Source organism: Orcinus orca, chromosome 4, assembly GCF_937001465.1.
Source record: "Orcinus orca chromosome 4, mOrcOrc1.1, whole genome shotgun sequence".
Lineage (NCBI taxonomy): Eukaryota > Metazoa > Chordata > Mammalia > Artiodactyla > Delphinidae > Orcinus > Orcinus orca.
This window is the reverse complement of record NC_064562.1, coordinates 86,641,041-86,666,901: the sequence shown is the minus strand read 5'-3', so window position 1 is coordinate 86,666,901 and position 25,861 is coordinate 86,641,041. Positions and strand designations below refer to the sequence as shown.

Genomic DNA, 25,861 nt, shown 5'->3' with positions numbered 1-25,861 from the left:
TACAACAACTATATCCCTTTTTATTTTAAAGTATTTTAAATTGTTTTAATGCACCAACCAATAAGCAAATCATCATTAAAACCAAACAGCCTATTAGAGCCCCATCCTTAAGTGCTGTTTTGTCTCTCTGCTTATTATTCTCTCAACAGCGATAAAACAGAAATCATATGACCAAATGTGAATGCCAATACATTTCCAGGATAATCTGAGCGACAAACAAATAGAATCCTGTAATGCCATCTCAAATAATCTTCAGAAAACTGTTAGGAGGGCAAAAAGCCCATAAAGTAAGGCGCAAGGGTAGGCAATGAGAAGCTGCTGTCCTTCCATGGCCAAGGCTGAAGTGAAAATTTTGGAGGCTGAGAGACTACACCAGCCAATGATGACCAGTGCCAACACAGTTCCAAAGGTGCCCCTAGAGCAAAGACAAAGGAGATGGTTATCTTACACCAGGAGAAAAAGAGGTTATTGAATCACAGCTGCCTCTGAAATGTCCTTGGTACAATATTTATAACCACTTTCTCAATTTGTAAAAGGAGGTTGAGGAACCACAGGAACTCAAAGGCCTCAGCCATTTAGAAAATTTTTGAATCAAGTTCACCATTAGAAGCTAAATATTTTATAGGGTGGTAAAAACTCAGATTATTGGAAACAGAAGAATTGACCTGCCGTCACTCTCATGAGTCAACATTCAAATCCCAACTTCCGAAATTCTTTTATATAAGCTATGTTTAGAGACTTCTTTTACAGCTACAGATTTCTTTTCCCCACTTTCTTCCTAAATTTACCCCCAGTATGAGCAGAAAAATGACTGGACTCGCACTCCAGTGGGGTTCCTACTCCCCAGCGCTCCCAGGTCCATGTCCTGGGTTTTTGCCTAGGACACCAAAGCCTGACACAGCTCAGGGAGGGAACAGATACAGCAGTAAGGCACAGATGTGTGTGGCCTCCCACCTCATTGCTGAAGATCACTTTGGCAAATAAACGTGTGGATTTTTATAATATCAAAATGAATTTGTTCAAATTGGTATCTTCAAAAAGTAACTGTGGAGACAATTGGTTCTTTAGGAAGAAATGGGAGTGAAGTGACTTTAAAAAATTGCAAAGTGAAATGGTCATTAGGTCAAGTGCTGCTAACTACCAGCATATTGTTCTAGCCACTGTCAAACTATACTGCCTCACTTGATCCTGGCTGAATCCGAAATTGAGAATTGTGTTTATTATTTGTGAGAATGACAGAAATACCTACTTTTAATAATTGAACCAAAGCAAAATAAGTGAAAAAGTGTACAATATAGCTTATGATGCCTTAGATTATAAACAAACGAAAAATATTTTAAAACACTCTAGTAAATATTACATTTGTAGGTTTAGTTAATATCTATTAGAAATAAAATTTAGAGTGATTCAATTTACAGGTTTTGGTGAACAAAAATGTGAGATTATATATAATTCATTTGAATGTTATAGTAATATGCCCAAAAAGGCAATTTCAGTTTAATGGTCTTAGAGATCAGATAGCTTATTCCCCATTAATATAATTTAAAGGATTTCTAATTCATCCTTTACATTTCAGAATGAAAATCTAATGAAAAATGTCCAGACCTCTGATGATTCTCAAAATTCAAGAGTTGTAGTTTTTATTTTCTTTCCCTAATAATCTGGAGTCATTTAAGATACCCCAAAGCTAAACTTTGATGGAAATAATGTCTAAAACCTAGAATTTTTAAATGGTTGATCATTATAGTATTCTTTGGCAAAAGCATCTGACAAAATGGAAGTTGTAAAACTGAACTCTGTAGTAACTTGTCAAACATCTGTACCAAACAACATAGTAAACAGAACAGCTTGCTAAGGAACATGATATACAAAAAGTGGAATTTTTCCATGGACAAGACTCAATAAATACACCTTTAACTCACATTGTACTTATACATTCAAAGTTTCCATTTTCTGTTGTATTCCTCTCTTTTAAGTGTTAAGCACTTGCTGGTAAAGTAAGAGTTTGCTCTGTTATTCTCAAGACTATTACTTTCAAAATGAAACCATATTAAAACAAAAAAAGCATTTCCATCTATGTCATTCTCAATAACATTATGAAGAAAATATCTGAGATTATATCTAAACAAAAATATTAAAGTCTTTCTAAAATATTTATCTGGCATTGGCAAAATTGTAATATCCTATCCAGTATAGTGTTGATAACCTAAAACTTGGATCATCCAAGAAAAAAAAATGTGAATTGTGTCTCCTTTGGATGTGGAAGAATGAGCACTGATGGCAAATGTTTATTTCTAATTGGATTTGGAGCATGGCAGGTGACAAAGGACTACGTAATTACTTACTCTTCCCAACCAAAGTGGTAGTGATATGCACTGCCCTGGGAAAGTGCCCGACAGAAGCATATCTACTGAATCCTCATTAATATTTTTGAATTGCAAATACTATCTGCCCAGGAAGTAAAAAAGAAAAAAAATATTGACTGAGCATATATGCTATAAAGTTCTCTAGCAGTAATATCCTCATTAGGCTTCCTGGGAATTCTGCACTGCCAGGAGTCCAGCTGAGAAAGAATACTTGCTTCCCGCCTAGAAGGCAGAGTGCTTGGGAGCTGAAGCAATTTGTCAGTGTGCACCAGGCACTTACTCTTCTTAATTCAAACAAGTGAATTTTCTGTTGTTGGTTATATTACCCATGACGATAGTTCATACTGAAGGATGTGACAACTTACAAAGTGCCAATTTTAAACATAACTTCGTTTAATTTATTTTTTAAATCATCGAAATAGGAACAGCACCTGAGCCAAAACCGACCTACTTTCCTGAATCTGTATGTAGCTTTTAATAGCCAGTTTCCCCAATCCCACTACTAACATGATCAGAAAGAGGCTAACTGTTGTACTGGTGTGGCAAACCCTAGCGATGATTGTGCAGGTGGGGTCAATTAGCACACACAGACGCTTACTGCAGTGAAAAGAAGATGGCACAGCTGGACAGGATGACCATGGGTATCAGGCAGTAACCCAGAACACTCGCCACGCAGCCACAGGACACGCCTGAAGAGCTCATCAAGTTTAGTAAGGCGTGAATCCCTAAGCAGCCAATGGCACTCGTGCCATACACGTAACCAAACTGGACTTTTCCTGCCTGAAACAACGGGAAGAAAACGGTTTGAACATAGAACAAACATCAAGAAGAAATCAGATTGTCAACAAAGCAGAGAGTATTTTCGAATCAATCAGCTCAATGCTGCTCATGTCTTTGTAGTATAAGTCTCGAGACTGGGAGTTCTGGAAAAAATACTGCCTGTTATACGGATTCAGGTCATGAAAACAAACACCACCACCCCCCCTCCTTGAACTATACGTGAGATGGCACAAGCGTGCTTATATTTCCAGATTTATATTTTTTATCATAGATTGCCTATTGGGGTACTAGGCATAGGTAAGGATATATTTTTCTCCCCATATCTGTTGAACAATTAAATGGATGAATAAGTTAATGAAAACATTCCAATTTAGTCTTGGAGATTTACAAAACATATTAGTAATATTAGCAAATACCTGTCAGATTTACTATGTCCAGTCCTATTCTAAAGATTTCACATATATTAATTTATTTAATCCACACAACATAATTAGTTGGTACCATTGTTGTACCCATTATACACATGAGGAAACTGAGGTGCAGAGAGGTTAAGGAACTTGCCCAAGGTAAAATAATGGTAAGCAGTGGAGCTCAGTTTTGAATCCAGGCAGTCCAGCTCTAAAATTTAGGTCTTTAACACCTGCAGGAGCTCTAACAAGTCATAAACAAGGGGACTTATTTAACCTTATTTAAGCCAGTATACCCCAAACTTATCTGACCCCAGAATCCTTTGTTTTCATAATGCCTATTACCAGCTTAACTGAACAGACTTTATGAAAAACTGATTTATATAAACCAACTGATAGCAAATCACAAAAGAGGTATTGTTAAAGGAAGTCAGTAGTGTTCAGGATAGACCACTGACCTGAGGATTCATCAAAATAGCCATCACCCACAGAGCACTAGAGACTTGTTCCTGAGCCAGCACCGTTAAACTCATCCAGGGAAAGTCACAATCTACTACTGATTCAACAGAGGATATTTTAATGTTTGCTACCCGAGGATGCCAAAGCTCCAGTAAAGAATGCATGTCATTTTTATATATATACATTAAGCTGGTTAGAAATTCTAGATAAAGATTGAGGAGGCTGACTCCAGTTTTCATGGGAATTATTTGAAAACAACAGAGGATCTGGTAAGTTGATTCAGAGAGAGAGCTTTTTAGCTGTCCTTTTTTTCTGCTCCATAGCTGTCCTTATGTCTTACAGAATAAAGAGATATTTATTTTGTAATTAATTAATGGAGAATATCATGACTGTTTTAATGTTTAAAATTGTCCGGCTATTTTGAAGTTTTCTTCCTCTGCAGTTGGGGAAGTTGATCACTACAAAGTTCTTTCACAAAATGTCCCTGGGCTATGCTGCAGAATTCTTTGCTGCATTAGTCATAATAAGTCCTCCTGGCTATTTTGTGAAATAATGCCAATAATGCTAATGGGCATGCTAAAAGAAACACATCAGTTATGCACTGCTCTATTGGGTGAGTTTGCTCCACTTGGAAAATAGTGACAATTTCAAATCACTTTCACGTATTAGAGAAACATTCTACTTAATATTTTAATTGGGTGGGATAATTCTGAGGTAGGAATAGTTGTAATGGTGAAACACAACTTCCCTGTACCCAAAGGACACATAGCTGGTCCATGACCCTAACCAGTTTTGTGCATGGGGTAAATAGAGGGTGGATAAAACTAATTTGGTAGTAAAATTGTCCTTTTCCATATCAGTTACTGACCTCTCTCCTTATCTCTTACTCTTGTTAGTTTATCTAATTTGAGGTACAATTCCATCTGGCAGGGCCAGTCCCATTTTTTAAGTTGTTTCAAATTCTAACAAGAACTTGTAATTGAAATGGAAAATAAATGTTCAATTTCTTTTTAAATTCAAAATTTTTAGGTCAGCCTTGTACCACCCTTATTACTACATCTTTACTTGAAATACTTCTTATTCTTCTGATTATGCTTTTATATTGGCTGTGCATGTTCCTTTTCCAGATCACACTCTTAGCTCTACTAGAAAAATTAAATGGAGCCATAGCTTTAAAACACTTGTGTTCATGGTTTGGGGGGTGAAAATAATTTTAAGAGGAAGAATAAGTAAAGTTAAATTTGTGTTGAGTGTTTGAAGCAGTTCTTTTTAGTTTGCTTCCTTCAACATGAAGAAAGTCCACTAAAAGGTGTTGTGCCTTATATAATTATAAATCATAATAAGTGATGAGTATGTGACTATGAATCTTACGCCTCCAGAGATAATGAACAGATTTGAATATTGTTTCTGGATTTAGTTTTGCTTTCTCTAGTACAATGCATATACCAGCCCATAAAAATCATCTTTTACATTTTAATTTTAGATATCCAGGGCAGGGTTAACAGCCTCAAATGGACTCTGAGTTAAATTTGGCTTTATTAATATCCAGTGGAGTTTTTCGGTCCTTATTGTTCTACATGTATCAGAATCAATTCTGAAGTAACCACATCTAATGGTAAAGTTGAAGTGAAAATATTTGCCTAAAAAGTTTGAGAAAATACACACTTTTACACATTCCCTAAAATTTCACAACTGAAACGAACCTTAAGAACCACTTATATAAACCTCCTTTTTGATCTTCAAAATGAAAAAAATGAAGGCCAAGAAATAGGAAAACAAAAAAAAAGGTTCAGGATCACACCTGGAGGCAAAGTTAGGGGCAGATCCAATTTTTCCACTTTCAGTTGAGTTCTTTGCCTGTATTACTTTGCACTTAAAACAAAAGAGAGGATATTTAAATAATTCCAACTAACATTATGTACCCAAAAAAGATCTTAATGGGATTAATGCTTTCCTTTAAGAGGTGGTAATAGTAATATTTTCTACAGAAAAACAAAGAGCTGTTATATTACGAATTACCTGAAAAAGAAAGATGAGTTAATATATTAAATTGATTGTTTCTGACAATTTGATTAATTGACATGGTCTTACTTAGCAGCTTAATCTAAGATTATCAAATTACTATGACAAAGACAGAAGGGACGTTAGAGACTAAATTAAAACTCTGGTTGATATAGCGTTAGATTAGTTGAGTATTTGCATTTGCTGTAGTTCAAAGGAAGAAATAAGATGCTATAACTAAGTACTATTGTATTGGGTAAATATGATGTGATTATTGACCACACTACAATGCAGAAATTATATTTCTATCAGAATTTCGATTAGTATTATGTAATTAATAATGAAAAGTGAAGACTCATTTAGTTGCAAATACATTTTACAGCTATTTTTGAGAAGTATAGCTGCATTAGGGAAGTGGATAGCTGTAAGAAAGGAAAGTGAAATGAGTAGTTATTTTAAGGACTTTTCTTAGAATCTTTAATTTCCTATATTACCTCTCTTGCCAAATTTATCTCTTTGTGCCCTAATGAAACTGTACTTGTCAGACTGGCTTGACCATCTTGTTCATCCTCTGTTTTTAATGTATTGTCATTACCTCCTTAACACAAAATCATAGACCTTTCTCATTTCTTCTTTTTCTTCCCTTCTTTGGGTGGAGAAATCATTTTTCTAAACTATAAGCTAGAATACCTTCTAAACTTAACCTAGGTGGAAATATGTTTTTCTTTTTGGATGACTCTGAATATCATTACTCCCAGATTTAAAGAATGAAAGAGGCCCATACACAAGACAAATGGAGATGTCAGGGGAAAAATTGCCTTCATAAAAAACAGAAAACTAAAATGATACGGGAAATATACAGGTTGAATAAACAAATCACTGCTTATCGTTGCAAGTCAATTTATTCATAATAGCCTAACCAGAAACAAGGAGACTCATCTCATACCTAACAGAATATTTGAAATAGTCTAGAGATAGCTACACCCCAGCAATGAAAATGATGAGTAAATAGAGGGGATTTGTCCAATGTCACAACAGAAATCTCACAGAAAACAAGAAATAAAATTTCAGCCCTCTGTTTCCCAAATCCATGTGTTCCTCCAACTTTTTCAGATCGACAGTCTTTTCTAAACAACAAAAAAGACTTAAATTACAAGAAAATCATTTATATGATTTCCTGCTTTGTTGAAAATCTGTCTTGGTGATTTGATTTTTGAAATTCTATTTAAATTTACATTTTTTATCTGTTGTAATACATGATGGCAGTTTCTCTGTGTCATTATGGTTCTATTAAATATGTCTCTCTCACCAAAAAAAAATGTAGTTATGAATCAAACAATTTTCACTTCATAAAGTGATATACTTTCTTCCGTATTTACGAAGACCTCTTCAAAAATGACATTTGAAAGGACATGCATTAAAATCTGGTACTTGGCTGTGGTGTATGCAGAAGTAGAAATATAATGCTGAAAACATGAAACTTAGATAAACCAATGTTAGCTTAAAAAAAGGAAAATGTAGTGCTTGCTGCTGTCCATTACCAGAAGTAGGGAAGCTCCTAGGACCCCACAGAACAGGATGGGCCCAGTGAGGTCTGTTTCATTCATAATGCTGCCATCTGCTGGCTTCAGTGGGTTTAACACTGTCAATGTTTTTTGCCGTATGTGATCAAAATTAATTCCAAGTTCTATAAAGAAGAAGGGGGAGGAGATAATATAAATATAGAAAAATAAGCATGAGTAATATTCTTTAATTAAAGTTAACAAATATTATTAATTTACTTAGCACTTTAATCTGATTGTTATACCTTCATAGTTTAAAGTTCTACGTAATATATAGCAACCTTGAAACAAAAAAAAAGACTTTTTATTCCCACACAATGAGCTGAAAGATATATTTTAGAGAAATAATTCCATCAAGGAAAAATTTCCCTGCCTTCTGCAGCAAATAGAAGCTTAAAATGCAGCCAAAAATGAGGAAATGGACATTATACAGTAAAAACAAAATATAATGGTAGCTAACAAACGAAAAGTCCTATCTTAATGCCCACTGAGATATTTCTTTTTCCTGCATTTTCTATTGCTAACACTTCTGAAACTTGTCCTACCAAACATGCATAATTTTCAATTAGCAGTGTTATCTAATCTAAAGACACTTAGCCTAGGTCTGGGATTTTACTTATACTCCGCCTGATGAGAAGAGCAATACCATGCTAACTGCCTGAAACTCCACAGAGGAGAAAAGGCAATGGCTCATTCAGCAAGTAAAAGCAATCATGGCGTGCATACATATTTTAATAAGGTCAGTGCTCTGTGTTGTTGAGTCTGTGTATTCAGAGATTAAATTCTTGAGACAATTAACCTTTCCCTTTTATGAGTGGTGATGCTAGAATAAAATATCCAAAAGCAGTGGGCTCAGTGTCCATGAGTCTACACTCAATTAGTAATTTCTAATTATTTCTCCAATGCCTTGTTTTTCGAAGAATTCTGACTGCCCCTTTACAGACCCCGCTGCTAGATTCTGCTCCTCTTATATCTTTTTCATTAAAAAAAACAAAAAAACCAGCCATTTGACATCCACTGAATATAGAAATAAATGCCAACATCAACCAGTTACTTTCCTCACCACTCCTATAAAGATAAACTTTAAGATGCACCTGGAGTAGAAAAAAAAAGGACATTCACAAAGGAGAATATAACGTCACCACTTAGGAACCAGTAATCAAGCTGGTTACCCTCCTTCTCTCATTTTAAATTTGAATATGGGTGAGGTGGAGGTTAGGAAAAACTGGAGCTAAACTACTAGAAAGTACATACATTTGAGCTAAAAAGAGTGGAATTCTTTTTAACTGAATATTTTTACTGAATTTTGCTGTAAGCCTTACAAGATTTACATGTGTTGTTCTTACTGACGTGCATTGAGGCTGGTACTGTTATTTTATTCCTACTTTGTGCATCAGATGGCTGAGGTTTGGAGTGATGAACTTTTCCAAAGTCACAGAGCCAGTAATAGAAAACTAAATAAATAAAATAGTCCAATTAAAAAATGGACAGAAGAACTGAACAGAAATTTTTCCAAAGAAGACATACAAATGGCCAACAGGTACATAAAAATGTGCTCAACACCATTAATCATCAGGGAAATGCAAATCAAAACCACAATATCATCTCACACCTGTTAGAATGGCTAACATCAAAAAGACAAGAAATTAAGTGTTGGCAAGGATGTGGAGAAAAGGGAACATTTGTGCACTCTTCGTGGGAATGTTTATTGGTGCAGCCAGTATGGAGAACAGTATGGGGGTTCCTCAAAATGTTTTTTAAAAATAGAACTACTGGGCTTTCCTGGTGGCGCAGTGGTTGAGAGTCTGCCTGCCGATGCAGGGGACACGGTTTCGTGCCCCGGTCCGGGAAGATCCCACATGCTGAGGAGCGGCTGGGTCCGTGAGCCATGGCCTCTGAGCCTGCGCGTCCGGAGCCTGTGCTCCGCAGCGGGAGAGGCCACAACAGTGAGAGGCCCGCGTACCGCAAAGAAAAAAAAAAAAAAAAAGTAAATAAAAAATAAAACTACTGTATGATCCAGCCATGCCACTTCTGGGAATATATCTGAAGGAAACAAAAACAGGGTATCAAAGAGATATCTGCACCCCCGTGCTGAAAGCAGCAACTGCCAAGACATGGAAACCACCAAAGTGTACACTGCTGGATGAATGTGTAAAAAAGTTGTGGTATACATATATATATATATATATATATATATATATATATATATATATATATATATATATACATTGGAATACTATTCAGTCATAAAAAAGCAAGGAAATCCTGTCATTTGTGACAACATGAATGGCCCTTGAGAGCATTTTTCTAAGTGAAATAAGCCAGACAGAGAAAGTCAAATACTGCATGGTATCACTTGTATGTGGAGTCTAAAAAAATTCTAAGTCAAACTCATAGAGTTGGAGCAGAAAAGTGGTTGCCAGGGGCTAGGGATAGGGTACAAAACAAGAGGGTACAAAAGAAAAAAAGAACCCATGCTTTTAATCATATAGCTGTTGTTGAGTCAACATGCGTCTAATCTCATAAGGTTTGTAGTTTTTTGAAGTGAGCCCAGTTCTCCCATGTGAAGGATTGTCTCCCTAAATCATTGGTACCTGCCATTCAACTTCCCTTCCCAGAATTTAGTAACGCTCTTTGGTCAGAGACAGGGTATAATTCAACTTCTTTTATAGTTGTGTATACCACCTAAACACCTTGCAAAGCTGACATTCTACACACAGAATACTAGATGAACTTTCAATGATCGCCATGACATACAGGGACCTTGTTCTAACAGGGGCCTAGACATTTTTAGAAGGTCAGCCAGACATTGCCCGAACTAGGATAGAAAGTGTATCTTTCACTCTTTTCACATCCAGGTTGACAATTGCTAGCCAACCCAAGCTTGAAAAGAAAGAATTTGAATTTAATTTGAATTAAATAAATAGTGAGCAAATCATTTACATTTCAACTTCCCTTTTTAGTTTCACAGTGTATTTATATATTTCTTAATGAACATACACTTTGGAGTATATGAGTAGTTCACCAACTTAAAATAGGTTAGAATGTCCAATGCGATTTTTAAAATAGCAGAAGATTTTAAAAATTGAGAAATACTATAGTTTAAATGAATTTCACCTGAGGCTTATGTTGTCTTCAAACTTTATTTTCAATTTATATATTTACGTTAACAATATGTTTTCAGTATTCACCACAATAAAGTGGCCTTTAATTCAAAATGCCTTTCTTCTCTAAAAGCATAATCATTATTCCTGAAGAAACCAAGATGAAAATGCTTTATGAGACATTATTACTGATATCAGCCATTTATTTGATGGCATAATTAACTTTTGCATGTTTCAACATGGAGTCATGAAACAATGAATGAACATAGGACCTACTAAATATTTTCATAAGAAAAAATATTTTGTGTGTTTTTTACCAAAATACATCTCCATAATATTTTGTTTTCAAATTTATTATAAGGTATGCAAATGAGATACCTATTTATCAATTGTAGATACCCTAATATAACAACTTATTTTACAAGATAAAAAAAGATGAAACTGCTGTGAAATTTGAATGCAAAATTTATTGTTTTGCTGTCACCTAGTGGTAGTAAAGTATACAATATATATGTTATAAAAATGAATTAATATCTTTGTTTACTATGCAAATTGTGGCACTGGCCTTTCAAATGTAAACATCAGGCTATGCTGCAAATGTAAATATCACAGTAATTTTTCTAGTCTGACAGATTTGAATTGACTATTATTCTTCAAGTTGCATTTGTTAACATTGATTATACATGATCAAATAGCAAAGGTTATTATTCTTACATAAAATGAAACAAGTCTTTTAGACAACTAAGTGTTTAAGGAATAAATGAGTGCACTTTCAAATAACATGTTTTTGTGCAAGGGATGTTAATTATTATAACTTCATAATTTTATAGGTTGTTTTGGTGTACGCTCAATAAAAACTAGCAAATGTCTTTTATCATCTTATCCTAGAAATCCTGCCTATGGTCTTTTTATATCTTTTAGACAGATGAGGGTTGAGGCTTTCACAAAGTCACCCAGCCTGAAGAACATATTGGATCAGAGTCTAGAAATTTCATAGACTCAAAATGCAAAATTATATCAGATACTCTCTCTTCTACTATACAATATATTTGGTGGAGATAATCACAAAGAGAAAACAAAACAATCTAGGAATTTCTCTGAGATGTAGTAGGAGGGGAAATTTAGTATATTTCCTATTTGAAATTTAAGAAGACATCATGGGAGAATGTATTTGAGTTTAGAATATTAGAATGGAGGCATCTGAGACAAGTAGAAAAAATTATTTTCAGTAAATCTTACAGGAAAAATTGATTAATCATTAAAGAAAAAAAACAAAGTTAAATTCTACTTCATGTACTAACCTAAAACAATTTTCAATGAATCAAAAATTTAAGTGAAAAACAAAAAGATAATTTAAAAATTTAAGAATCTACAAGAGGATATAAGCAGTATCTAGAGCTGGAGAAATATATTCTAAACAAAAGAGCAACTGGAAAGAAAAGTTACCAAGAAAAATATTGTGGAGTTAAAAACATAAACATGATTAATAAAATGACTATATGCCCTAATATCCCACAAACAAATTAGATGGCAAACACAACCTAGGAAAAAAAAGCTTGAAATACATATTCCAGACAATAATTAATATCTTTACCATATAAATATCTCTATAAATAAAAAAGGAAAGGAAAAAATCTTAAGATTCCAATAGGAAATCTGGCAAAGAACTTGAAAAACAGAAAGAAGTAAAAACATGTAAAACAATAAACATACGAAAAAAACATATAAAACAGTCAATAAACATATGAAAAAAATGTCTAACTTTTCTAGTAACCAAGAAATAAAAAGTATTCTTTTTTGCCTTTTTGCCTATCAACTGAACAAAGACATTTCATATTCTACTATGGAGGTCTGTTGGCTCATTATTTTTCTAGATGAGCCTGACAGTATAAATGACTTTTGACCTAGTAATCCCAATGTTATAGTTCCATCCTAAGGACAGATTCTGTACAGGTCAAAGTTTTTACTATGATATTCACCAAAGCATTATTGATTATAAAGAATGACCTCTATGGTAGATTTAAATTATAGTACTTGTATATAGTAAAATATTATGAAGCCATTACATGTCATATTTTCAAATAACATTTAATGACTTTAAAGAATGCCTGTATAGAAATGCTTATGATATAAAGTAACTTTAAAAAATATAAAACTTTATGCCCATAGTATGATCCAACTTTTATTTTTAAGTATTTACCAATATATTCATAGTCAAAGAAATATAGTATTTCATTTTTTAGTGTATATATGTATATATTCATAGAAAAACAGAATAAAGGGTGGAAGAAATTACATCAAATTATTAATGATATGTCTCAGAGACAAAATTTTTGGTGATTTTTAAATATTTTTATTCATATGTTTCTATATTTTCCAAATTTCTATTTTGAATATAGATTAATTTTATAATTAGTCAATTGATAGTTTTTTTTATGTAGAGTTGTTGGTGGAGTCAAGGAAAATTCTTGATGAGAATGGCTTATAACTTTCAGGTGTTAGATATCAGATGCAGAGGCAAATTAGAATGAATTGGTTAAGCGTAATTGATCCAAAAACTTAACTGGCTTCTAAAGAGCCAACAAATCGATTATATAAATCTCTGTGCTTTTCTGAATGGTTTAAATCTTTCCTCTTTTCTTAATTTGAAGGCAAAGAGAGAAGAATGTTTTACTATCAGGGGGCTGGCTGTGTTCATAAGAAGCAAACAATGATCTTTTGATGTGAAATATTGGGAATTTTAGCCTATCCCTTTTCACTGGACTACATACAAAAGAGTTAGAGCAGTTAGCCTGTGAATATTTCTCCTTGGCTTCCAAATTTTTTTTTTTTTTTTTTTTTTTTTCCGGTGCGCGGACCTCTCACTGCTGTGGCCTCTCCCGTTGCGGAGCACAGGCTCCGGACGCGCAGACTCAGCGGCCATGGCTCACGGGCCCAGCCGCTCCGCGGCATGTGGGATCTTCCCAGACGGGGGCACAAAGCCGTGTCCCCTGCATCGGCAGGCGGACTCTCAACCACGGCACCACCAGGGAAGCCCGTTGGCTTCCAAATATAAATCTCCTTGAACTTTAGTTTTCTAGCATCATGTTGACATTCCTTAAGAACAAAAGTGGCAGATATAAATTGGCTGGATTAAAAAAAAAAATCAATGGATGGAAGATGCCTGAAATCTTTGGGGGCCACTTTTAACTGCAAGGGTCCCTAGGTTTCCTTGCCACCAACAGTGCTATTTACTGGAATCATATTCCTTCCCACTTAGTCGTATCTATCTGAGATGTGCGGGCTCACATGAGCCAGGAAGGGGAAAAAAACCTGTCTTTTCTCCATGACAACAGAAAAAGAGTACTGAGAAACTACCCACTTTGCTCCCAGGCAAACATAGCAGAAAATAGTAAGATATGCTTGTGGTTACTCTGATATAATCACTCTGCCAAAAGATGTCTTCACTGTTGTCTAGATATGGTCAGGGAGTCCACATTCAAGAAACAGTGAAGAAACATTTAAAAACTGCAAGACTAGCACAGCAATAGCTCGTATCTACTTCCAATTGTCCCCACACATACAGGAGACAAACTCCCAAAGGTTTAAGTGTGTTGGTCTGGCAGACTCTTGTTTATATGTGGAATAATCACATAAAACACTGTGTGCGGCATGCTGACAGCGCACATTAAGAGCTGATTATTGCTATTGTTCTTTGAGCTGTACACACATTAATAGCACTTCCTTAACTTATCTTCTAGTAAAGGAGGCTCTTCATCAAAACTGTCAATGTAAGAAGATGGTGAATAATAATCCTGGTTGGATGCTGGCTGAAAGAATTGTCCCGCATAACTGGATGACACGAGCATCTCTGGTGGGACGAAGGCAGCCTGAGGCTGCTCACTGGCTTGTTGTCTAGAAAAAGGAAAATACTGATATTTACACATCTAAGAAAGGGCTATTACGACAAATCAAGGAAGGAAACTACCATTTTCCTTTTATGATTTCTCCTAGTTTTTATGACTATTTACCCATGAAAGAATTAACTTGCTTGACGTTTAAATTTAATCAAAAAAAGTGACTAGTTGTGAGAAAACTCTCTAGAAGAATGATCCATATTGACTAACATGTATTGATAATTTACAACGTGCTGGCCACTCTCCTTCACATTTTCTCACGTAATTAAAACTCTGCAAGGTAAAAACCGTAGTTTTAACCCCATCTTACAGAAAAAGAAATACAGGTTCATGGAGACTGAATGACTTGCCTGGTAACACACAATAACATTCAGGTGCTGGACTGTGAACTGAAACTGTCTGAGCAGTGCCCTGATCCCTACACAATGCTGCTTTTTCACTGGTTTTCAGGGACAGTCACCAAACAGGACATTCCCTATAAATCTGTGGAGGCAGCAAGTAAAAAATCATAGTCATACTAAGTGAAGTCAGACAGACAGAGAAAGACAAATATCATATGCTATTGCTTATATGTAGAATCTAAAAAAAAAAAAAAGATACAAATGAACTTATTTACAAAACAGAAATAGACCCACAGACATAGAAAACAAACTTATGGTTACTAAAGGGGAAAGAGGGGGAGGGATAAATTAGGAGTTTGGAATTAACATATACACACTACTATGTTTAAAATAGATAATCAACAAGAACCTACTGTATAGCACAGGGAACTATACTCAATATCTTGTAGTAACCTGTAATGGAAGAGAATGTAAAAAAAGAATATATATATATATATATATATATATATATATGTATAACTGAATCACTTTGCTGTACACCTGAAACTAACACAACATTGTAAATCAACTATATTTCAATAAAAATTTTTAAAAATCAAAATTTTAATAGTAGTCAATTCATAGGAAAAAAAAAACACCTAAACTGACCGTTGTCCATCAAGGAGTAGACTTTTTAGCTCTGGCTATTCCCAGACAGTTATTGACAATCAAATTATCTTTGAGAACCTGACTTAAAAGTCTTCCATAGCTGGCTTCACTGTCCGTCTTTTGAAATGTGCAGTATAGTTTTGTTGAAACACCATATTACAATATTTCCTTGATTGTGCTTTTATTTGGTTTTTATTTCACCATTTGTGTGAGAAAGTTGGAAAGCAATCTTAGTAAATAACTTCTTGCAGGAAGAGAAAGGAAGGAAGAAGAAAGGGCTCATCCATGAGGTTATTTGGTCATTTCAAATTGTTTTTACCGAAAGGAAAGGAAAGGAAAGGGAAGGGAAGGGAAGGGAAGGGGAGGGGAGGGGAGGGGAGGAGACAAGAGGAGAGGAGAGGAGAGGAGAGGGAAGGAAAGGGAAGGGAAGGGAAGGGAAGGGAAGGGAAGGGAAGGGAAGGGAAGGGAAGGGAAAGGAACATAAAAAGTGCTCCTTGATTTCCTTGATTACAGAGCATCTTAATTAGCTCTTTGAGAAGGTAAATACTGAAATTTTGATGATTTCTAACTCAACACATTATTCCAAATTTCAACTGAATTAGACCAGAATAAACACTGGACTCTGGCTGCTAGGATTTAAATATTACCTTTGTTAACAGGCATCTCCTATTCCTGTAAAAATCATTTCAAACAACTGTGAAGTGAGTACAAAAGCCTCCTTTAGAATGACTGGCAACATTCTTGGTCATTTTCCCCTTCTTTTGCTTTCCAACTCTATGTATTATATTTCTGCCTGTAATGCTAGTCCCATGGTAGGATGTATCCTGAACCAAGTAGAGTGCTTAGCAAACAGGACTCCTGGAGTCTGACTGCCTGGGTTCAAATCCCAATTTTATAATCTTAGGCAAATCATTTCACATTCTGTGCCTCAGTTTCCTCATCTGTAATATGAAGACAATAATAGAACTCATAAGGTTATGATGAATTAAATTAGCTGAAATAAATAAAGCACTTAGGTTAGCGTGGGGCACACAAAAAGTGATCAATAAGCATTAGCTAAGTATCTGTATGCTCTTCTCTTCCCGAGACTGACACTGAAGCATTCTAGACACCTTCCTCACACCCTGAAACAGCATCTTCTCTATTTGCAAATTGTTGTCTCCCAGTCTGCCACTTCCTCAGAGAAAACAACATTAATAGGAAGTCAAGAGTTTGTATTCCTTCTGTGCTGATCATCTCTAGCTTTTTCCCATTTTGGTTTCCCTGGAACACCCAGACTGACTTTGACAACATCCCACCCACCCTTTGTTTTCCTACCAGGAGAATCTCCACTACACCCATGCCTGGCTTGGCTTTCCGTCTCTAAGCCATGAAGCAATGGCCACACCTGGTCCATATACAAACCCTCGGAATGCTCACTAATTCTTCAATATTCCCCTTCTCACCACGTATACATGGGGTTATACAGTTCCAACCAGCCTGAAGAGGCTTGTCTTTACTTAGATGATATTGTGTTAAGATACGGCATGGCCTCCAGCTTGGGAAAAATATTTAACTGTTTCTGAGACAACAGGACTTAACATTCACCTTCCAATGTAAATACAGAAGATCACTGTTAGAAGACTCAGTTATACTTTCTGTGGTTTCAGAATTATGTCTGTTGCACAGAGTCAGTTTTCTGTCGCATCACATAATCGATAGGTACGTATTTTATTAGAGGCTTTGTTTTTCCAAAACTGTATGGACTTCCATCATGAGGGTCAATTGATGTTCCTTTCCTTTTTCAGTCTGATCCCTGGGGGAATGGGCTTGTATGACATTCCCAGATCCTGGCTCAGCCAGCGGGTACACATAATGATGTGCCATTAACTATGCTTGAAACACTAAAGGAATCGCAGGTCTAGAGACTCAGAAAAGCTGATAATTCAGTATCTATCTGTTCAAGTCCTGCTGAAACATTCAAAGGGAGTTTTCCAGTTGTTGTCACCTTTCTGCAGAAACAGCTATTTCTTACTCTAAATAATTGGAATAGATTTCCCATTTCAAAAGCTGGAAACTGCAGTGGGAAAATACAGCCTAGAAAACTGGCTGCAGTCATTGGAAATAATGCCTATCTGAATGACTGGATAGTTAAGTTGTTTTTTTAATGAGAAAACTCCATCTTGTTCATCCTAAAATAAGAAAACTTGGTTAAAAATATAAATATCTTCATTCATAAGAAGTACATTCAACCAGCTTTCAGATCACTACACCATTCATTGAGCATAACAAGTGTTTTAAAATGAGCTCTCATACTGAGGAGGAGGGAATGGGGCAGGGGACAGGGAGAGAGAGACTAATTGATTATAACTAGCTACTGGATTCCTATGTCTTTTGCCAGTATGATGAACATCTTATTCTGATTTGGGGTACATTTTAATTGAACTATTCACTGTATGAATAAAAGATCAGGTTTCTGGAGTTATTTGATGCACACTTGTAAATCACTGACCTGACTCCATGTTTTATGTACCTCATAAAAGTACCACAGCTAATATGCCCTTTTCTAATTCCTGAGACTTGCAGTGTGGGTTGGAATTTACCACATCCAAATCAGGACTTGGATTTAAATGCTAAGCATCTGAAGTAGGCCAGGCCATCAACCTAATGCAATATAATCATAACTTGCCCTCACTTGGTTATATTAATTTCCATCTCCTTGTCATCTTGATTTCTGGTCAACATTGATATGTGCAGTCAAATGGAGAAAGAAAATTGGGTGGGCTGGGGTGGGGGGAGAAGGCTGTGGTTTGAGTCCCTGCTTAAGGAGACAGCTTTGTCTCTCTTTTACTGGACTTTTCAGTTTCGTTTAGTCTGAAAATGTGGATTGCGGATGCTGCCCAGGTGCTTATTCCATCTGGAGAAGAGAAGGGAGAAAAGAAACAGCAGACCACTGGATCCCTTCAATAAAACAGGAGCACAGAGCTGAAAAATCCTATTAGATAGCTTTCATGTGGATTATATATTTTGAGTTACCATCCTGTAATACCTTCATGCTCAAACTACTCCCTGGGCCATCATACACTTTTCTGTTTTTTCTCGACCTTCCAAACTGTAAATCATAAATGAAATAAAATTAACTTCTTTTTCTGTTGTTGGATTCAGCAATGATTGAGCCAATTCTAGACAGCTTTATCCTTTTCCCCCATTTTTCTTATAAATATTTTAAACACACTTAATTTGCCTGGTGATAATAGTCAGATAGATAGGTAGATAGAGGTATGGATTGCTTTTCATTTTAAGATGTTCTTATGGCAATTTGACTAATGCTAGACAACATAGACTAGGGGCATGAATGAGATAAAATTCCAGATATTTAATTTCTACAGTTTTAAAAACATTGGTTACCAATTCCTTTCCCTATCGCTTTAGAGCAGTGGTTCAGCACGAGTAGTAAGGATGTAGCTTGTGAAAACGGCACCTATCTGCCTGTGTCTGCAGGAGTCATCAGCCCATAAAAACAACATCCAAATTGTCTTGGGTGTAGTTGAAACGGAAGAGTCCCCACTGCCTGTTGTATTTATTCTGTTTTTTCCTCCTTATTCTGGAGTTTTCAAGGTACTTACCTGTGTTCGAAAAATAAACTTCAAGAATTAATAAATTTGAAGTATTTCTTATGTGGTTATTTGCCCTAAACTTGTTGGAATGGCACAGTAACCACACATCCCAGTTTGCCTAAGATGATCCAGTTTATTCTTATTGTACCAACATTGTTATTAATAGCACACATTTTACTCTAATAAATGTCTTGATTTTACAATAAATTATATGCCCCATAGTCTAATCCAACAACCTTGGACTAGTAGCCTAACCCCATTTTTTACGAGCTGTGTGACCTTGGAAAAATTCCTTAATTTCTCTGTCCCTTCTCACAGTTCACTAATGTAAAAGAACATCTAAAGAAGCAACTGTGTAACCAAATGCATGTTTAAGTGACTCGGCAATGGTGTCCATTGCTTCTGCAAACTATAGTTATATGAAAAAATAACATATATATTATAATGGTTTTACTTTAACACACACTTTCCTGCACGTTATCACAATTGTTCTTCAGACAATTCTCACGAAGCAGGTATTATTAACATCCTTATTTCTCAGTTTAACACACTCAGTTGGGGAAGTTGTCTTTCCCAATGTGACAAAAAACAAATACCAGAGCCAGATTGAACCAAATTCTTCTCATTCTAACTGCCCTATTTGGGGCACTAGTAGAGGGTAAATACTAAATTCTTAATCATTTTTAAATTTATTTTCAACTCAAGTTGAATTGTCAACTCAAATAACTAACACATTCTGAACTACATTTATCTCGATTTCAGTTAGGAATTGCCACACTGTATTATAATAGCATATTTAATTGTCCCCCTCTCCAACATAAATTTTTTAATTTTGTGAGGGAAAAGATTATAGATTTCTTCTTTATCTTTGGGTTTACAGTGCCTTTCTTAATTTCTGACACACATGCAGGCACTCAGTAAATGTTTAATAAGTTGAATAAAATCGGTTTCTTGAGCAGTATCCTGGGAAATATCAGGTAAAAGGAAAATGTTTTCTGTTTGTCCAGGGCCTGTGTTCATGCTCCCGGTTAAGTGATGTTTTGAAAAGAGGAGACAAGTCTTTCACCTGAGGCGACAAGTCTTTCACCTTGATCGCCTGAGGCGATCAAGGCCATTCATGGGAAACTGAATTCATTTCTCTGCCCTTTCCTAACATTTCTTCTTGGGCATTTTACTGAGATACAGTGGGGAGAGGTTTTGCTTCCCTCAAGGGAAACTCCCTACCTGAAACTCCCTGTCAAAATATTATGACTTCTTAAAATGAGAACATATTTTCTCAGTGTCAAGTACTTACTTTCTAGATCCATAAAGATTTCCATAGGCATTAGAATCATTATAACTCTGCTCCTGATTTTCAATGTTATAATTAGATTGGTAAAAGTCGGAGTCAAATTGTCCCAAGTTTGACATCCTGAAAAATAAGAGTGAAAAATGCAGAAGTTTAGGAGTCAATAAAGGTTCCCTTGAGGTATTTACGAGGATTAATAGATGCTGTGATTATGGCAGGATTCCTATTAGAGAACAAGGTAGTCTTTGAATGGGGGAAGGGTGTGGAAATGTATGCTAGAAAGTCATTTACAAAACCTATATCTTCAATTCACTTTTCTGAAGTTTTCACTCACTAGGACTGTGACTTTGACTAAATTGACTTTAACTGATCTGAAAAAAAAACATTCTTCACCTAATACCTTATTCTCAGCAGTTTAAGAGAAAAAGTTTAAAAGTTGGTATACATCTAGAAAGTTTTCCCTTAAACAATGTTAGTTCCCCACTATAAGAATATATATATAGAGAGATAGATATACATATATATACATATATATGTGTGTGTATCTATCTATCTATCTATCTATCTATATATATATCTTGTTGCAAGGCCAGAAAGCAAACAGCTAATAATAATAATGTTTGATTTTCTCATAGAGCTTTAAAGTGTGCTAACAGCCTCTCTTCTCCCCAAAACATAGACAAAACTCTAAAAACTAATCTCCTAGTTCTACTTTATAATTCCTAAAAGGTGTTTGAAACATTTTCCTTTTCTCTTGCCCTGCCTGCTGCACTTAGGCTTATGCTAAGTCAGAGGGAGAAAGGCTCAATTCTGCTACAGGAACAGAGTCTATCTTTCCATACACCATCTACATAGTTTTTATTCACTTCTGGGAATGAAGAGGAGTGCATGATCTTGATATAGACCTAACGGTTTAGAATAGCAGAGGGAAAAAGAAAGACTTGACAGGAGGAAAAGGTGGGGAAAGAAAACAATAGCAAAGTGGGTAATAGTGTCTCTTTGGACGAAAATTAGAGAATGGAGTAAAGAATCTTTTCAACCTGACAGATATGGTTTTCAACTCAACATTTTAACCTTTATTTTTTCTTTGAAAAGCTTTCTATTTCAAAAGAATGAATTTAAAAATCACTAACAGTAATCCATATAATTATAATAAATCTATGAAATACTACTTACAATAAATTTCAAATGAAACTGCATAAACAGCCTTAGCTCTAAGGGCCTCATTAATCAGAAATATGCAAGTAACTGTTGTCAAATATATCAAATTTTTTTCAGCTCAGTAAAAATACAGAAAGCTTTTCTAAAATTAGATTCATACATCTGATATAAGAAGTCAAGATTTTTCATTAGTAATGTGTATAAAAGTAACTATGATTATATAAACTAAAATCAGGACTAGGAGAGTGTTAAATCTTTTAACAACTTATAATTTAAAGAATTTAAAGTTTAAGAGCAGAACTTTCTCAGTCCATGAAAATATGTTATTATAAAGCATAGAGAGTAATTTTACTGGAAAATACAGTAAGTTTTCAGAACATGCAAAGCTTTATGTAATATGACTATAGGTATTAAAGTCCTTACATAACCCAGCTTTATATTTTGTTTAAATGCCAAATTTTTTAGAAGGATCAGACACATACCTTTATATTATTTTAGTCGAAAGATCCTCCAACAAATGTAGTTTTATCTGAGAAATTTTTAACAACAGCTCATGAAAAGATGACCTGCTGGCTATATATATAAGCTTCTAAATTTGTACTCTGACACTCTGAACAGATGCTACAGCCAAAAAAAAACAAACAAACAAACAAACAAAAACCTGCCAAAAGCCAAACACAGTATCTTGTAATACTTGTTAAAGTGTATAAACACAGTGAATGGTGTAAAGAAAATTTGATAAAGTAAATGGTGGATTCAGTTTCCTTCTGTGACTAATATACCCTTAAACAATGATTTAAAGTTACTTATTTGAGGCAAACAATAAAGAGGCCTTAACACTCCTTCTGCTTTTTAGCCTATGAGAGTAATTCACCCTAGACAAGATTTCCTAATAATATGCAGTAAAAATCAATATATGGTACATGATCTTAGCATGATGATCTTAGCAACAATCTGAAAATGAATGTTATCAATTTTATCCAAATATGAACCATTCAGTTTATATAAACAACGTTTAGGAAGACTACCCATGATCTACCTCTGATATTTTTCCTTACTTCTTACTTCTCCATCACAGCCCCAAATGGATATACTAATGTGATCTAGGAGAACTCCTCATTTATAGGGCATGTTCTCTCTCATTTTTGACCCAATCTTGACCACTGAAAGGCACATATGATATTGTGATTTATAAGAAAAATATATATATGGTCATCCAGTTGACCAAAATACATTTCTAATATATATATTTGGTCTTTGCTCATGGTTCCTCACTCATAACTCCCAAAACCCTTGGAATTTTCTAAGTGTTGAGAGTGACAAAGGTGTTTTGATATGTTAATGAGGTAATTTTGGGATGTCATCTATGGATGGGGGCTGGCTGCCAATGGAGCCAATAATGTGATTAGAGGGTTGGAACTGTCATTCCTATCCTAACCTCTGAGGAGGGAAGAGGTTCTAGATGTTGAATCAGTTGCCAATGGCCAATGATTTAATCAATCATGACTATATAATGAAGCTTTCATAAAACCCCAAAAGGATGGTGTTTGGAGAGCTTCTGGATTGGTAAACATGTGGAGGTGCTGGGAGAGTGACACCCTTGTGGAGAGGGCATGGAAACTCTGCACCCTTTCACCATACCTTGCCCTATGAATCTCTTCCATCTGGCTGTTCCTGAGTTATATCCTTTCAAAGTAAACTAATAGTCTAGTAAGTAAATTGTTTTCTCTGAGTTCTGGGAGCCACTCTTGCAAATAAATTGAATCAAAGGAGGAGATCGTGGTAACCTCTGATTTATAGCCCATGGGTCAGAAGTACAGGTAACAACCTGGTCTAGCTACTGGTATCTGATGGGGGTGGGGGAGACATTCTGTTGGGACTGAGCTCTTAACCTATGGAATCTGACGCTATCTCTAGGTAGATACTGTCAGATTGAGTTGAATTGTAGGACACCCACCTGGTGTCCCAAGAATTGCTTGGTGCTGCATGGGAACCACCCCCCTGCAACATGTTGGAATTGGTACCACAAATAATTTAGCATCACATTAATTTCCATCCCAGGAAACTGCCTGAATTTGTTCCCTTTACATCTGAAGTTTACTTCCAGGAGGTTTCTCCCTAGTTCTGACCCAGGTACCCTGGCTAATATTCCCAATACCTATCTGGATCTGGTGGTTTTGTCCTTAATATCAACATCATGCCTGGAGGTCAAGTTCCCCTGCTATCTGCTTCTTGCTGACTTTCCTTTATAGAATGTGAGACTCCCCATGTATCCAGATCTCAGTAACTGAAATCTACTGTTCAAGGGTAGATTATGTGGCATTTTGGAACTTTCAACCAGAGTCAACAGCAGAATGGTAAAGTAAATTTTTCCACATTATTTTAAAAGATTTGGAATTTGAATTTCTTTAATCAGAGGTATCTTTTGCCAGGTAACCAGTCAGGTAATAATGAGTCATGCAGTTTTTGAGGATCTATTGAATACCAGACTGTATTCTAGATGTCGTAATTACAGAAGTGGATGAACTAAATAGACCTGCATTTCAAGAGCTATATTTTAGCATCAATTCTACTATATCTACAATAAATAACAATGATTAGCCAGGTACTGTTCCATGAACTTAAGGTTTAAGTTATTTAACTTTTGCAACAACCTTATGAAGTATTATTATCCCATTTTACAGAAAAAGAAGTAGAGATTAAATAACTTGCCCAGGTGGAAGCTAGTTGGTGGAAAAGCCAGTGTTCACAACCTCGTAGGCTGAGTCCAGAATTCACAATTTATCCAAGACAATTTCATGAATTAACCAAAATCTATCAAGAAGTGATCATATACTGTTAAGATGGAGAGTGCAAAAGGGAGAAAATTGGAGTGTTCAGTGAAGTCCTCTTAAGAAGGTCATTTGATTTGAGACCTGGTTGATGAGAAGAAGCCACTTGAAAGACTATGTGAAGAGGATATAAAGCAAATGCTCTGAGATGGCAAGGAATTGGCAGTTTGTAGCTTAGGGAAAAAGCCACGTGGTTGTGATTTTGAATCAAAGAAAAGTTGAAGGAGATGAGGTAACAGACGTAGGCGGAGGCCAGATCATAAAGGCCATGGTAAGGAGTCTAGATTTTATTATGATTGAAATAAGATGCCACTGTAGGTTTTTAAGCATAGGATGATATGATCAATCTTGTGCAGAAATTGCAGAAGGAGACTTGTCAGGAGGATGTTGTGGCAGTAACACATGCATGATATACAGGTGGCTTGGACTAGGGTAGCAGTGGAAGTGGGAGAACTGGTAGAAAAGTCTTGGCAGCTGAGGGAAGTGAAATGGAGCAGGACCCTATGGCCCTCCCCACACCCCCTGTGTCCTGCCTGCTTTTTGTCTGTGGAAAAACTTTAGCCAAAGAATAAATTTAATCAGAGAAGTGAGAAAATGCAGAAGCAAAGGAAAACAGTCAAAAGAGACCAAATAATAATAATTTAGTCATTAAACATAGTCAAGGACTTCTAGTTCCTCCTCAGCGGCTGTAGATAATATTCTGAGCCATATCCTGTGAGCTGTCTTACAGATACTGAAACCCACACCCGGTGGAAGAAGTTAACTACATGATGACCAGATGGTAGCCATGACATAAGCTGCCACAATTCCAAGAATTGGCCTCAAAGAAATGAGAACAAACAGACCCTCAAACTGAAGACTAACTGTACCTAAAGCAATCAAGATGACGCTGGTTTGACCACTGCATGACCAATTTCAAGATGGCTGTCAGAGCTGAGTGTGCTGTTTCTGCAGGTAGCCCCTCCCTCTGATTGTCGGGGGTTGGGGGGGAATCCGCCTTTGGACGGGAGTGCCCCCTCCCTACCACCATGCCGGTTGCCGGCATCCAAAATAAAGCCGGCATCCAAAATAAAGACCATCAACCAGGTCTCTTTATTGGCTTTTGAGCAGCAAGAAGCAGGACTCCACTTTCAGTTACAGAGGGATGAATTGAAGGGGTCAGGACCAGAGCAGGTGCCGAAGTAAGGAAGAGAGTTCATTCCAGGGAAATGATGTGAAGTTGTCTGAACTGGGGAGGGTCCAGTGCAGGTGGAGAGGACTAAACAGGTACAAAAGATATGTGGAAAGAAGATTTTATAGGGTTTAATTTCTATTGCATAAGAGGGAGAAGAGAGGGATAATTATTGAAGATGATTTCTAGAATCCTGACAACTTCCCCATCCTAGTGTATCAACATTATGGAAAAAGGCCAAGTTGCTATA

General features: G+C 35.8%; 1 protein-coding gene across 1 annotated transcript; it reads right to left on the bottom strand.

Moving 5' to 3' along the window:
* Window positions 1–22,228, bottom strand: YIPF7 (Yip1 domain family member 7). Its single transcript, XM_033425505.2, has 6 exons — window positions 22,092–22,228; window positions 20,455–20,571; window positions 14,415–14,573; window positions 7,555–7,702; window positions 2,965–3,146; window positions 1–415 (listed from the first exon to the last, which is right to left on the bottom strand). Exons 2-6 carry the CDS (start codon window positions 20,568–20,570, stop codon window positions 253–255), a joined length of 768 nt encoding a protein of 255 aa, XP_033281396.1. The 5' UTR covers window position 20,571; window positions 22,092–22,228; the 3' UTR covers window positions 1–252.
* Between the last annotated feature and the right edge of the window lie 3,633 nt (window positions 22,229–25,861).

Excerpts from the sequence above, each read along its gene's own strand:
- YIPF7 (XM_033425505.2), bottom strand. The coding sequence starts at position 20,570 with ATGTCAAACTTGGGACAATTTGACTCCGACTTTTACCAATCTAATTAT. Across the intron at positions 3,147-7,554 it reads TAGGAGCTTCCCTACTTCTG|GCAGGAAAAGTCCAGTTTGG; the intron begins GTAATGGACAGC and ends CCGTTGTTTCAG. Across the intron at positions 416-2,964 it reads GCCATCTTCTTTTCACTGCA|GGGCACCTTTGGAACTGTGT; the intron begins GTAAGCGTCTGT and ends TCTTTGCTCTAG.